The sequence below is a fragment of the Pseudophryne corroboree genome, chromosome 9, assembly GCF_028390025.1.
Source record: "Pseudophryne corroboree isolate aPseCor3 chromosome 9, aPseCor3.hap2, whole genome shotgun sequence".
In the NCBI taxonomy this organism is placed as follows: Eukaryota; Metazoa; Chordata; class Amphibia; order Anura; family Myobatrachidae; genus Pseudophryne; species Pseudophryne corroboree.
Genome location: NC_086452.1, coordinates 328,990,562 through 329,004,524, shown reverse-complemented (window position 1 = coordinate 329,004,524; position 13,963 = coordinate 328,990,562). Strand labels below are relative to the sequence as shown.

General features: G+C 48.3%; 1 protein-coding gene across 1 annotated transcript in view; it reads left to right on the top strand.

The window, feature by feature from the left end:
• Positions 1-617: 617 nt before the first annotated feature.
• The window catches only part of KDELR3 (KDEL endoplasmic reticulum protein retention receptor 3), a 69,272-nt gene continuing 55,926 nt past the window's right edge, over positions 618-13,963 (top strand). The window contains exon 1 of the mRNA XM_063940539.1: positions 618-1,204. Coding sequence (XP_063796609.1) covers positions 1,114-1,204 — 91 coding nt within the window. The 5' untranslated portion in view covers positions 618-1,113. The remainder of the gene's footprint in view (positions 1,205-13,963) is intronic.

Genomic DNA, 13,963 nt, shown 5'->3' with positions numbered 1-13,963 from the left:
AACAAACAGAAAAAATAAATGCAGAAAACTATTCAGGAGCTTCCATGCGAAGTGACATAGGGGTACATTTACTAAGCAGTGATAAGAGCGGAGAAGTGAGCCAGTGGAGAAAATTCCTCATCAACCAATCAGCAGCTCTGTATTATTTTATAGTATGCAAATTATACATGTTACTTCAGTGCTGATTGGTTGCCATGGGCAACTTCTCCACTGGCTCACTTCTCCACTCTTATCACTGCTTAGTAAATGTACCCGAGTCTGGTAGGTGGGGCATAGAGGGAGGAGCCAGCGCATTCTATCAAATTCTTAAAGTGCCCAAGGCTACTAGTGGACCCGTCTATACCCCATGGTACTAAATGGATCCCCAGTATCCTCTAGAGAACGTAAGAGAAAATATGCGTACATCTTGCTTACATTGCCACCTCATCAGTGCCGTGTCCTCACTTTAGTATTTACACGTGTATGGGAAACTATTAGTAAGCATTCCCGTGCACTTTCACTTGGATCTGATTAACTACCACAGTGTTTACATCCTGATTCTAATTGATAGTCTTTATTAAACTTGGAGGTGAGACAGCGAGCGGAGATCACTTTGTGTCGGCCAGACGCTATCCCATCCCCTTTAATGGGGCTGATTACGGTGATGTTGCCTCCCAGCCCTCTCTCCTCCTCCTCCCACTGCTCACATTGCTGCTGCCCCTGTGTCCTGCTAACAGCAGCCACGTCACCCGCCAGCTGCGGAGTCCGAGAGCAGCATTGGTGCAGCAGCAGGAGCAGGGCTCTAACCCCCGGGCACCCACTGGGCATCCAGGGAAACCCCACATTGGTTCTGCTGCACAGTTATAGCGGGTTATATACTGTAGTCGCCCATTCACACAAAGTTGGGTTATTCTGTTTCAGCTAGAGGTAATAGTAAACAGCGACTGTGGGAACTTCGCACTTCTGTAACTACCTCCAGCCGCTCGCTAACTGCAGACTGCGCGGTATACACCGCGGTTTCATGTGTAAGCAGCGCGGGTGACCTGTGAATGCGGTTACAGTAGTCACTTTAGTGGGAGCCCTTACTGATCGTGTTGGTAGTAGCGCTTTCAGGTCACTTTATTTGCACGAAAAATGAATCTTTTTAGAATTCTCGGAGATTTGTCCCATTTACTAGCGATCATCATTCTGCTGATGAAAATGTGGAAGACCAAGTCGTGTGCTGGTAAGATTCTGGGATTGAGGGGAAGTCGCTCAGTTATCTTAGGTCGGAGCAGGGCACTGGCGGGTGGGGGCAGCTTCCACTGTGCAATGGAAAGTTCTGGGATGAAGGGATGCAATGTCTATATTCTGCGCCGATATGTAACGTCCTGACTTTTATATGTATATCCCTGGGTATAATGTATGTATCTGAAAATATGTGTACTGTACGTTATTGTCTTCAAAGTATTGTTTCATCAACACTACTCTAAGGGGAAGATTCAAATGTTTGAAAAGTCAGTTGGGTGTCTGTTTTTTCCTGTCTATTAGATAGGAAAAAACAGACTCCCAACTGACTTTTCAAACATTTGAATCTCCCCCTAAGTGTTTACTGTACTCTACTGTATGACTAGATTTGTTTTTCAAACTGCCTTGTGTTATGTGACTTATGTTATGTGACTTTTACATTTCATCTAGAAAAATGTTGATGAACATGGGGCAGATCAAATTAGCCATAAACTCCACTCCATGGCGAATTGTCAGCCCTGAACTATTCAATGAAGGTTCTATGGTAGATGCTAGATTCAAGTGGCCAAAGGGATCTTTTATGTCAGGGGGAGGAGCCACGACACAAGGGGGAGGAACTAGGCCAGCGGGATAGTTCCTCTACTATCCACGCCACCAACTATTACCTTTAGTAACGCGGTGGCGAGCCACCGAGCCCGAAGCGTGGCGAGCGAAGCAATCCCGCAAGGGTACTTTTCGGGTACCCTATTCGGCCATAGCTCCTCCCCCTGGTAACGTCTCCTCCCCTAGTGACGTCAGAAGGTCCCTTCTCCTACTGCAATTTAGAACCAACCAAGGTTCTATAGGGGTAATTCAGACCTGATCACTGCTGTGCGTTTTCGCACAGCGGGCGATCATGACCTAACTGCGCATGCGTGACGGGCATCGTCGGTCAGCGACGGGACTGTACGAAACATCCGCTCACACGGGCTTTCGCAAGGTGAATGACAGGAAGAGGCAGGTTGTGGATGGCAACTGACCATTTACTGGGAGTGTCCGGAGGTTGTGTGACGTCAGCTCCGGCCCCAATCAGCCTGTTCTCATCGCACTGTAGGAGTAAGTCCTGGACTGCGCACACACTGCACACACTGAAGTTTTGCAGCTTGTCATACACATAGGATCACACACTTGCACGGCGAATTTACACTCACCCTGAAGGCGGCGACTATCTGATCGCAGAACAGCAAAGTTTGCAGCCCAGCGATCAGGTCTGAATTACCCCCTATAGCCCATGCGTTAAGCCCCAGAGGATGCACTCAGGGGCTGCAAGGAAAATCTGCGTTAAATACACCTTCTGTGACTTAACGAGCAGGGTAACCTATGGATTCCGACACTTCGCACGGGTTAAAACTAGATACCCATTGGTTTACCATGCGGGGGATTTGACTAGTAATAGAATAGCTCTGGGCCTTAAACCCAGAGCTTTAACTGCGTGGTAAACACTGCATGTAATTCCCCTTACAGATCTAAATGCACTCGTGCCCCTTCCACACAGGGTGCTTATTCCCGGGTCAGCCACGTTATTGCACATGGGTGCAGTGCTGGCGCTTGGACATGAGATAATCTCCAAGCGCCAGCTTCTTCTATGCTGTAAACTGGTTCTGGGTCGGATGACCTGGGTTTCCTTGGCGTTGGACCCGTGTACAAAATCCAGGGTGCTACCCGGCTTTTATAATCTTAAAGAGGTACTACACTGCACCGCTACCCAGGTTGAACCCTGGTCCAGCCCTGGTAAGTACAGGTTGCAGGACCCGGGTTATTTTTCCTGGCCCCTTTCAGAGTGAGCAAAAGCTGGCCCAATACAGGATTATTTGTTTAGTAACAATTATGCATACTGCATGCACATATTATGCAGTGCTTTATAGAGAATATTTAATCAGTGAGGCCTCCATAGGCATAAAGCATCTGCGGCCATCTGAGGTACAAAGCTCCAACACATGACACTTTCTGGAGCTCGGTACATAGGACTCAGACTGTAGTCTCCATGGAGAACAATGGGGCATGCACTCTAAAGCGCTAATTAGCCTTTTTGCGCTTCTGATTGTGAACTATTCTGCCTTTGGCTATTGATACATAGACAGGATACATAAAGTGATGCAAAAACTGTAGTTTCTGCATCATTTTCTGAAAAAAACAGGCTTGATAAATAATATACCTCATAGTCATTCACATTGGCCCCTGCCCAAGTAGAATTTACAATCTGTATATTCCAGGCAAAATGGGGAGAGCATACAAACTTCACACATACAAGGCTTGGTGGGAACAAACGCAAGACCTTAGTACTGTGAAGCAGTAATGCTAACCAGTACACAAAGCATTATTATAATATTTAGATAACCAGTAGCTAGAAATCTGTTGCATTTTCTGGAGTATCAGGGGAGACACCGCTATAATTACCGAGATTGGTACAAGAATTGCACCCGTTTCCTTTTCTTGAGTGTCTGTTTCTGAAGAATATAAATAGGATGTGTGGCTAGGATGGCAAAACTTGTCTAACTGGGTGCCAACAGACTGTAAATCTACCATGACCCTTTCTGAGTTCCTAACAGGCAGGAAATCCTGTTGAGGGCCATTCATAGTACCTCCACTCAGAGGGAGGTAGAGTTTGATGGTGAATGTTTACTTTCCTAGTGTGCTACACATAATTTTATGTGGTAAAGCTTTATGTATGTTACATGTGCGTATATTCTGACAAATAATTTATTTAAATATATACACCGAGCTGATCATCTTCCTCCCCTCCTGCAATCTCATTATCTATTGATGGCACTACTATCTCCTCTTGCCCCCAAGTGCGCTGTCTTGGAGTAATCCTGGACTCCTCCCTCTCCTTCAAACCACACATTCAGCACCTCTCACAAACCTGCCGTTTTCATCTAAAAAATATTTCCAGGATCAGACCTTTTCTGACCCAGGATGCTACTAAGACTCTTATCCACTCGCTGGTCATCTCAAGACTGGACTACTGTAATCTCCTCCTGACTGGCATTCCTGACAAATACCTCTCTCCACTCCAGTCTATCCTCAATGCTGCTGCCTGGCTCATTTTCCTCACCAAACGCACTACGTCCACCTCTCCTCTCTTGCAGCTGAGAACAGTAGATGAAGGGCTTATGTTAATGATCCATGGGGTGCCTAGGCGCAGCAGAGAAGCCGAGATATGCACGGACCCATTTGTACATCTGACATTATCTCCCTTTACACTCCCACCCGTCCTCTTCGCTCTGCTAATGCACGCCGACTCTCCTACCTACGGATTACTTCCACTCCTACCTCCAAGATTTCTCTATCGTCCTAGTGGATGCTGGGGTTCCTGAAAGGACCATGGGGAATAGCGGCTCCGCAGGAGACAGGGCACAAAAAGTAAAGCTTTAGGATCAGGTGGTGTGCACTGGCTCCTCCCCCTATGACCCCCCTCCAAGCCTCAGTTAGATTTTTGTGCCCGGCCGAGAAGGGTGCAATCTAGGTGGCTCTCCTAAAGAGCTGCTTAGAAAAGTTTAGCTTAGGTTTTTTATTTTACAGTGAGTCCTGCTGGCAACAGGATCACTGCAACGAGGGACTTAGGGGAGAAGAAGTGAACTCACCTGCGTGCAGGATGGATTGGCTTCTTGGCTACTGGACATTAGCTCCAGAGGGACGATCACAGGTACAGCCTGGATGGTCACCGGAGCCTCGCCGCCGGCCCCCTTGCAGATGCTGAAACGAGAAGAGGTCCAGAATCGGCGGCAGAAGACTCCTCAGTCTTCTTAAGGTAGCGCACAGCACTGCAGCTGTGCGCCATTTTCCTCTCAGCACACTTCACACGGCAGTCACTGAGGGTGCAGGGCGCTGGGAGGGGGGCGCCCTGGGAGGCAAATGAAAACCTTTTTTGGCTAAAAATACCTCACATATAGCCTCCGGGGGCTATATGGAGATATTTAACCCCTGCCAGAATCCGTTAAGAGCGGGAGACGAGGCCGCCGAAAAAGGGGCGGGGCCTATCTCCTCAGCACACAGCGCCATTTTCCCTCACAGAAAGGCTGGAGGGAAGGCTCCCAGGCTCTCCCCTGCACTGCACTACAGAAACAGGGTTAAAACAGAGAGGGGGGGCACTAATTTGGCGTTAGAAATATATAAAAAAGATGCTATAAGGGAAAACACTTATATAAGGTTGTCCCTATATAATTATAGCGTTTTTGGTGTGTGCTGGCAAACTCTCCCTCTGTCTCTCCAAAGGGCTAGTAGGTCCTGTCCTCTATCAGAGCATTCCCTGTGTGTGTGCTGTGTGTCGGTATGTGTGTGTCGACATGTATGAGGACGATGTTGGTGAGGAGGCGGAGCAATTGCCTGTAATGGTGATGTCACTCTCTAGGGAGTCGACACCGGAATGGATGGCTTATTTAGGGAATTACGTGATAATGTCAACACGCGCCAAGGTCGGTTGACGACATGAGACGGCCGACAAACAATTAGTACCGGTCCAGACGTCTCAAAAACACCGTCAGGGGTTTTAAAACGCCCGTTTACTTTAGTCGGTCGACACAGACACAGACAGGGACACTGAATCCAGTGTCGACGGTGAATAAACAAACGTATTCCTTATTAGGGCCACACGTTAAGGGCAATGAAGGAGGTGTTACATATTTCTGATACTACAAGTACCACAAAAGAGGGTATTATGTGGGATGTGAAAAAACTACCGTAGTTTTTCCTGAATCAGATAAATTAAATGAAGTGTGTGATGATGCGTGGGTTCCCCCCGATAGAAAATATGGGCGGTATACCCTTTCCCGCCAGAAGTTAGGGCGCGTTGGGAAACACCCCTTAGGGTGGATAAGGCGCTCACACGCTTATCAGAACAAGTGGCGGTACCGTCTATAGATAGGGCCGTCCTCAAGGAACCAGCTGACAGGAGGCTGGAAAAATATCATAAAAAGTATATACACACATACTGGTGTTATACTGCGACCAGCGATCGCCTCAGCCTGGATGTGCAGAGCTGGGGTGGCTTGGTCGGATTCCCTGACTAAAAATATTGATACCCTTGACAGGGACAGTATTTTATTGACTATAGAGCATTTAAAGGATGTATTTCTATATATGCGAGATGCACAGAGGGATATTTGCACTCTGGCATCAAGAGTAAGTGCGATGTCTATATCTGCCAGAAGATGTTTATGGACACGACAGTGGTCAGGTGATGCAGATTCCAAACGGCACAAAGGTGTATTGCCGTATAAAGGAAGAGGAGTTATTTGGGGTCGGTCCATCGGACCTGGTGGTCACGGCAACTGCTGGAAAATCCACCGTTTTTACCCTAAGTCACATCTCTGCAGAAAAAGACACCGTCTTTTCAGCTTCAGTCCTTTCGTCCCTATAAGAGTCATATCTGCCCAGGGATAGAGGAAAGGGAAGAAGACTGCAGCAGGCAGCCCATTCCCAGGAACAGAAGCGTTCCACCGCTTCTGACAAGCTCTCAGCATGAGGCTGAGACCGTACAGGACCCCTGGATCCTACAAGTAGTATCCCAGGGGTACAGTTTGGAATGTCGAGACGTTTCCCCTGCGCAGGCTCCTGAAGTCTGCTTTACCAAGGTCTCCCTCCGACAAGGAGGCAGTATGGGAAAAAATTCACGAGCTGTATTCCCAGCAGGTGATAATTAAATTACCCCTCCTACAACAAGAAAAGGGGTATTATTCCACACTATATTGTGGTACTGAAGCCAGAAGGCTAGGTGAGACCTATTCTAAATCTAAAAAAATTTGAACACTTACAAAGGTGATAACGAACCGGGAAGAAGGGGACTATCTGGTGTCCCGAGACATCAGGGATGCTTACCTCCATGTCCCAAATTTGCCCTTATCACTAAGGGTACCTCAGGTTCGTGGTACAGAACTGTCACTATCAGTTTCAGACGCTGCCGTTTGGATTGTCTACGGCACCCCGGGTCTTTACCAAGGTAATGGCCGAAATGATGGTTCTTCTTCGAAGAAAAGGCGTCTTAATTATCCCTTACTTGGACGATCTCCTGATAAGGGCAAAGTCCAGGGAACAGTTGGAGGTCGGAGTAGCACTATCTCGGATACTGTTACAACAGCAGGGGTGGATTCTAAATATTCCAAAATCGCAGCTGATCCCGACAACAAGTCTCCTGTGCTTAGGGATGATTCTGGACACAGTCCAGAAAAAGGTGTTTCTCCCGGAAGAGAAAGCCAGGGAGTTATCCGAGCTAGTCAGGAACCTCCTAAAATCAGTGCATCATTGCACAAGGGCCATGGTAAAAAAAATGGTGACTTCCTTCGAAGCAATTCCAGTCGGCAGATTTCATGCAAGAACTTTTCAGTGGGATCTGCTGGACAAATGGTCCGGATCGCATCTTCAGATGCATCAGCGGATAACCCTATATCCAAGGACAAGGGTGTCTCTCCTGTGGTGGTTACAGAGTGCTCATCTTCTAGAGGGCCGCAGATTCGGCATTCAGTTTTGGATGTTGGTGACCACGGAGGCCAGCCCGAAAGGCTGGGGAGCAGTCACACAAGGAAAAAATTTCCAGGGAGTGTGATCAAGTCTGGAGATTTTTCTCCACATAAATATAGCTAAGGGTAAATATATAATGCTCTAAGCTTAGCAAGACCTCTGCTTCAAGGTCAGCCGGTATTGATCCAGTGGGATAAAACATCACGGCAGTCGCCCACGTAAATAGACAGGGCGGCACAAGAAGCAGGAGGGCAGTGGCAAAAACTGCAAGGACTTTTCGCTGGGCGGAAAATCATGTGATAGCACTGTCAACAGTGTTTCATTCCGGGAATGGAAACTGGGAAGCAGACTTCCTCAGTAGGCACGACCTCCACCCGGCAGAGTGGGAACTTCATGGGGAAGTTTTCCACATAATTGTAAACCGTTGGGAATTACCAAAGGTGGACATGATGGCGTCCCGTCTGAACAAAAAACGGGACAGGTATTGCGCCAGGTTAAGAGACCCTCAGGCAATAGCTGTGGACGTTCTGGTAACACCGTGGGTGTACCAGTCGGTGTATGTGTTCCATCCTCTGCTTTTCATACCTAAGGTACTGAGAATTATAAGACGTAGAGGAGTAAGAACTATACTCATGGCTCCGGATTGGCCAAGAAGGACTTGGTACCCGGAACTTCAAGAGATGCTCACAGAGGACTTATGGCCTCTGCCGCTAAGAAGGGACTTGTTTCAGCAAGTACCATGTCTGTTCCAAGACTTACCGCAGCTGCGTTTGACGGCATGGCGGTGGAACGCCGGATCCTAAGGAAAAAGGCATTCAGGAAGAGGTCATTCCTACCCTGGTCAAAGCCAGAAAGGAGGTGACCGCACAACATTATCACCACATGTGGCGAAAATATGTTGCGTGGTGTGAGGCCAGGAAGGCCCCACGAAGAAATTTCAACTCGGTCGATTCCTGCATTTCTTGCAAACAGGAGTGTCTATGGGCCTCAAATTGGGGTCCATTAAGGTTCAAATTTCGGCCCTGTCGATTTTTCTTCCAGAAAGAATTGGCTTCAGTTCCTGAAGTCCAGAAGTTTGTCAAGGGAGTATTGCATATACAACCCCCTTTTGTGCCTCCAGTGGCACTGTGGGATCTCAACGTAGTTCTGGGATTCCTCAAAACACATTGGTTTAAAACCAGTCAAATCTGTGGATTTGAAGCATCTCACATGAAAAGTGAACATGCTCTTGGACCTGGCCTGGACCAGGCGAGTGTCAAATTGGTGGTTTTTTTCTCAAAAAAGCCCATATCTGTTTGTCCATTCGGACAGGGCAGAGCTGCGGACTCGTCCCCAGTTCTCTCCCTAAGGTGGTGTCAGTGTTTCACCTGAACCAGCTTATTGTGGTGTCTTGCGCCTACTAGGGACTTGGAGGACTCCAAGTTGCTAGATGTGGTCAGGGCCCTGAAAATATAGGTTCCAGGACGGCTGGAGTCAGGAAAACTGACTTGCTGTTATCCTGTATGCACCCAACAAACTGGGTGCTCTTGCTTTTAAGCAGACTTTTGCTAGTTGGATGTGTAATACAATTCAGCTTGCACATTCTGTGGCAGGCCTGCCACAGCCAAAATATGTAAATGCCCATTCCACAAGGAAGGTGGGCTCATCTTGGGCGGCTGCCCGAGGGGTCTCGGCTTTACAACTTTGCCGAGCGGCTATTTAGTCAGGGGCAAACACGTTTGTAAAATCCTACAAATTTGATACCCTGGCTAAGGAGGACCTGGAGTTCTCTCATTCGGTGCTGCAGAGTCATCCGCACTCTCCCGCCCGTTTGGGAGCTTTGGTATAATCCCCATGGTCCTTTCAGGAACCCCAGCATCCACTAGGACGATAGAGAAAATAAGAATTTACTTACCGATAATTCTATTTCTCGGAGTCCGTAGTGGATGCTGGGCGCCCATCCCAAGTGCGGATTATCTGCATTACTTGTACATAGTTACAAAAATCGGGTTATTATTGTTGTGAGCCATCCTTTCAGAGGCTCCGCTGTTATCATACTGTTAACTGGGTTCAGATCACAGGTTGTACAGTGTGATTGGTGTGGCTGGTATGAGTCTTACCCGGGATTCATAAATCCTTCCTTATTGTGTACGCTCGTCCGGGCACAGTACCTAACTGAGGCTTGGAGGGGGGTCATAGGGGGAGGAGCCAGTGCACACCACCTGATCCTAAAGCTTTACTTTTTGTGCCCTGTCTCCTGCGGAGCCGCTATTCCCCATGGTCCTTTCAGGAACCCCAGCATCCACTACGGACTCCGAGAAATAGAATTATCGGTAAGTAAATTCTTATTTTTTCACATGCTGCACCACTTCTCTGGAATTTCCTACCTCTCCCCCTCAGACTCTCCACCTCTCTACAAAACTTCAAACGGGCTCACAAGACCCACTTCTTCACCAAACCCAGCCAAATCTCATCCTATCCCTCTGTTCCACGCTCTCTATGTACCCCATCTGTGTCACCTGTCTGTATACCCCTCACCTTTAGAATGTAAGCTCTCACGAGTAGGGCCCTCTTTCCTCATGTGCTTATATTTTCTCTTACTTTAATAATCTGCAACTGCACCAAATCCAGCAGTCTTCTGCCACCTGATACTTATTCCAGTGTCATCTGCTGATGTAGCTATGTTTATTTACCCTGTACTTGTCCTATACTGTCGTCAACTATAAGTTGCTGTTTTCCAGTTTGATTATTTGTTTATATACTCTGTAATTGGGCGCTGCGGAACCCTTGTGCTGCCACATAAATAAAGGATAATAATAATAATACATCATTGAGAAAGAGTCTATGCAGCTCAGGAATGTCAGATCTTCGGTCACCAATCTTCCTGCAGTAAACAGGGAGTGCAGCATATTGTAAATTATATATTATATGCCAAAATACAGGGCAAGAGCAATGCAGTAAGTGGGGGTATGCACTACTGGAGAGGCACTTTCCCTTCCCAACTCCACCAGCATATTTCAGACAAAACGGTACAAGTGGGTAGTCTCAGGGGGCCCACACTCGCCTACTCCCACCACAGTAGGACCATCAGATGCGGGATGAAAGAGGGGGAAGGGCCTGGGGGAGGAGGCTACTGTCTGTGAGGAGAGCCAGGTAGGTGGATGTCAGAGCAGAGCAGATGTGTGACACCCGGCGAGACGCAGAGTACATCAGACTCTGTTCTCCCTCTCCCCCTATTTCAATAAATGTCTTTCTCAGTAAGTTTGTTTGTGTCAGTAAGTGGTGTTTGCGTTGTGTGTGTTTGTGTTCTGTGCGTGTCAGTAAGGGGTATTTGTGTTAGTAAGGAGTGTCCTCAGTAAGTATGTGCCAATAAGTGTTGTCAGTAAGGGGTATCTGTCACTTACCAGAAGCGCTGACCACACAATGCAGTGTTGGGGGGGAGGGGGGGGGGGGGTTGCTTAGCACATGCAAACATACACATTGGGGGTAATTCCAAGTTGATCGCAGCAGGAAATTTTTTAGCAGTTGGGCAAAACCATGTGCACTGCAGGGGGGCAGATATAACGTGCAGAGAGAGTTAGATTTGGGTGGGGTGTGTTCAATCTGCAGTCTAATTTGCAGTGTAAAAATAAAGCAGCCAGTATTTCTCAGACGTCCTAGTGGATGCTGGGAACTCCGTAAGGACCATGGGGAATAGACAGGCTCCGCAGGAGACTGGGCACTCTAAAAAAAGATTAGGTACTATCTGGTGTGCACTGGCTCCTCCCTCTATGCCCCTCCTCCAGACCTCAGTTAGAATCTGTGCCCGGCCAGAGCTGGGTGCTCCTAGTGGGCTCTCCTGAGCTTACTAGAAAAGAAAGTATTTTTAGGTTTTTTATTTTCAGTGAGTTTCTGCTGGCAACAGACTCACTGCTACGTGGGACTAAGGGGAGAGAAGCAAACCTACCTGCTTGCAGCTAGCTTGTGCTTCTTAGGCTACTGGACACCAGTAGCTCCAGAGGGTTAGAACACAGGCACCTGTCCTCGATTGTCCGTTCCCGGAGCCGCGCCGCCGTCCCCCTTGCAGAGCCAGAAGAACAGAAGCTGGAAGACGTCAAAATCGGCGGCTGAATACTCCTGTCTTCATTAAGGTAGCGCACAGCAGCGCAGCTGTGCGCCATTGCTCCCAGCACACTTACACACTCCGGTCACTGTAGGGTGCAGGGCGCGGGGGGGGGGGGGGGGGGGGGGCGCCCTGGGCTGCAATTGAGATACCTTTGGCACAAAATCATACATATATACAGTCTAGCACTGTATATATGTAAAAAACCCCGCCATTATTATACACTGAAAGCGGGACAGAAGCCCGCCACTGAGGGGGCGGGGCCTTCTTCCTCAGCACACCAGCGCCATTTTCCCTTCACAGCTCCGCTGGAAGCACGCTCCCAAGGCTCTCCCCTGCAGTATCCAGGTACAAGATGGGTTAAAAAGAGGGGGGGCACATAAATTTAGGCGCAAATCGATACAGACAAGCAGCTATTGGGAAAATCACTTATTAGCAGTGTAAATCCCTGTGTTATATAGCGCTGTGGTGTGTGCTGGCATACTCTCTCTCTGTCTCCCCAAAGGACTTTGTGGGGTCCTGTCCTCAGTCTGAGCATTCCCTGTGTGTGTGCGGTGTGTCGGTACGGCTGTGTCGACATGTTTGATGAGGAAGGTTACGTGGAGGCGGAGCAAGGGCAGATAAGTGTGGTATCGCCCCCATCAGGGCCGACACCAGATTGGATGGATATGTGGAAGGTCTTAAATGACAATGTAAACTCCTTACATAAAAGGTTTGATGACGCTGCAGCCTTGGGACAGCCGGGGTCTCAGCCCGCCCCTGCCCAGGCGACTCAGAAACCGTCTTGGGCTCATAAACGCCCTCTAGCTCAGATGGTTGACACTGATGCCGACACGGAGTCCGACTCCAGTGTCGACGATGATGAGGCACATTTACAGTATAAAATGACTAAGGCCATCCGATACATGATTATTGCAATGAAAGATGTATTACACATTTCTGAGAGTAACCCGGTTAATACCAAAAGGGTTTATATGTTTGGGGAGAAAAAGCAGCCAGTGACTTTTCCCTCATCTGATGAATTAAATGAATTGTGTGAAGAAGCGTGGAGTTCCCCTGATAAGAAACTAGTGATTTCTAAGAGGTTACTGATGGCGTACCCTTTCCCGCCAACGGACAGGTTACGTTGGGAAACATCCCCTAGGGTGGACAAGGCGCTGACACGCTTATCTAAAAAGGTGGCCCTGCCGTCTCAGGATACGGCCGCCTTAAAGGAGCCTGCGGATAGAAAGCAGGAAGCTATCCTGAAGTCGGTGTATACACACTCTGGTACTCTACTGAGACCTGCTATTGCTTCAGCCTGGATGTGTAGTGCTGTAGCAGCGTGGACAGATACTCTGTTAGACGACATAGATTCCCTCGACAGAGATACTGTTTTGCTAACCCTGGGCCATATCAAAGACGTCGTCTTATATATGCAAGATGCTCAGAGGGACATTTGCCTGCTGGGATCTAGAATTAATGCTATGTCCATTTCTGCCAGGAGGGTCTTATGGACTCGGCCATGGACAGGAGATGCTGATTCTAAAAAACACATGGAGGTTTTGCCTTATAAGGGTGAGGAATTGTTTGGGGACGGTCTGTCGGACCTCGTGTCTACAGCGACAGCTGGAAAGTTCACTTTCTTGCCTCAGGTTTCCTCACAGCCTAAGAAAGCACCATATTATCAAATGCAGTCCTTTCGTTCCCAAAAAGGCAAGAGGGTCAGGGGTGCATCCTTTCTTGGCAGGGGTAGCGGTAAGAAGCTGCACCATGCAGCCAGTTCCCAGGAACAAAAGTCCTCCCCTGCTTCCACTAAGTCCACCGCATGACGTTGGGGCTCCACAGACGGAGCCAGGTGCGGTGGGGGCGCGTCTCCGAAACTTCAGCAGCCAGTGGGTTCGCTCACAGGTGGATCTCTGGGCTATACAAATTGTATCTCAGGGATACAAACTGGAATTCGAAGCGACTCCCCACCGCCGTTACCTCAAATCAGCCTTGCCAGCTTCCCCCATAGAAAGGGAGGTAGTGCTGGCGGCAATTCACAAGCTGTACCTCCAGCAAGTGATTGTCAGGGTCCCCCTCCTTCAACAGGGAAGGGGTTACTATTCCACAATGTTTGTGGTACCGAAACCGGACGGTTCGGTGAGACCCATTCTGAATTTAAAGTCCTTGAACACTTATATAAAGAAATTCAAGTTC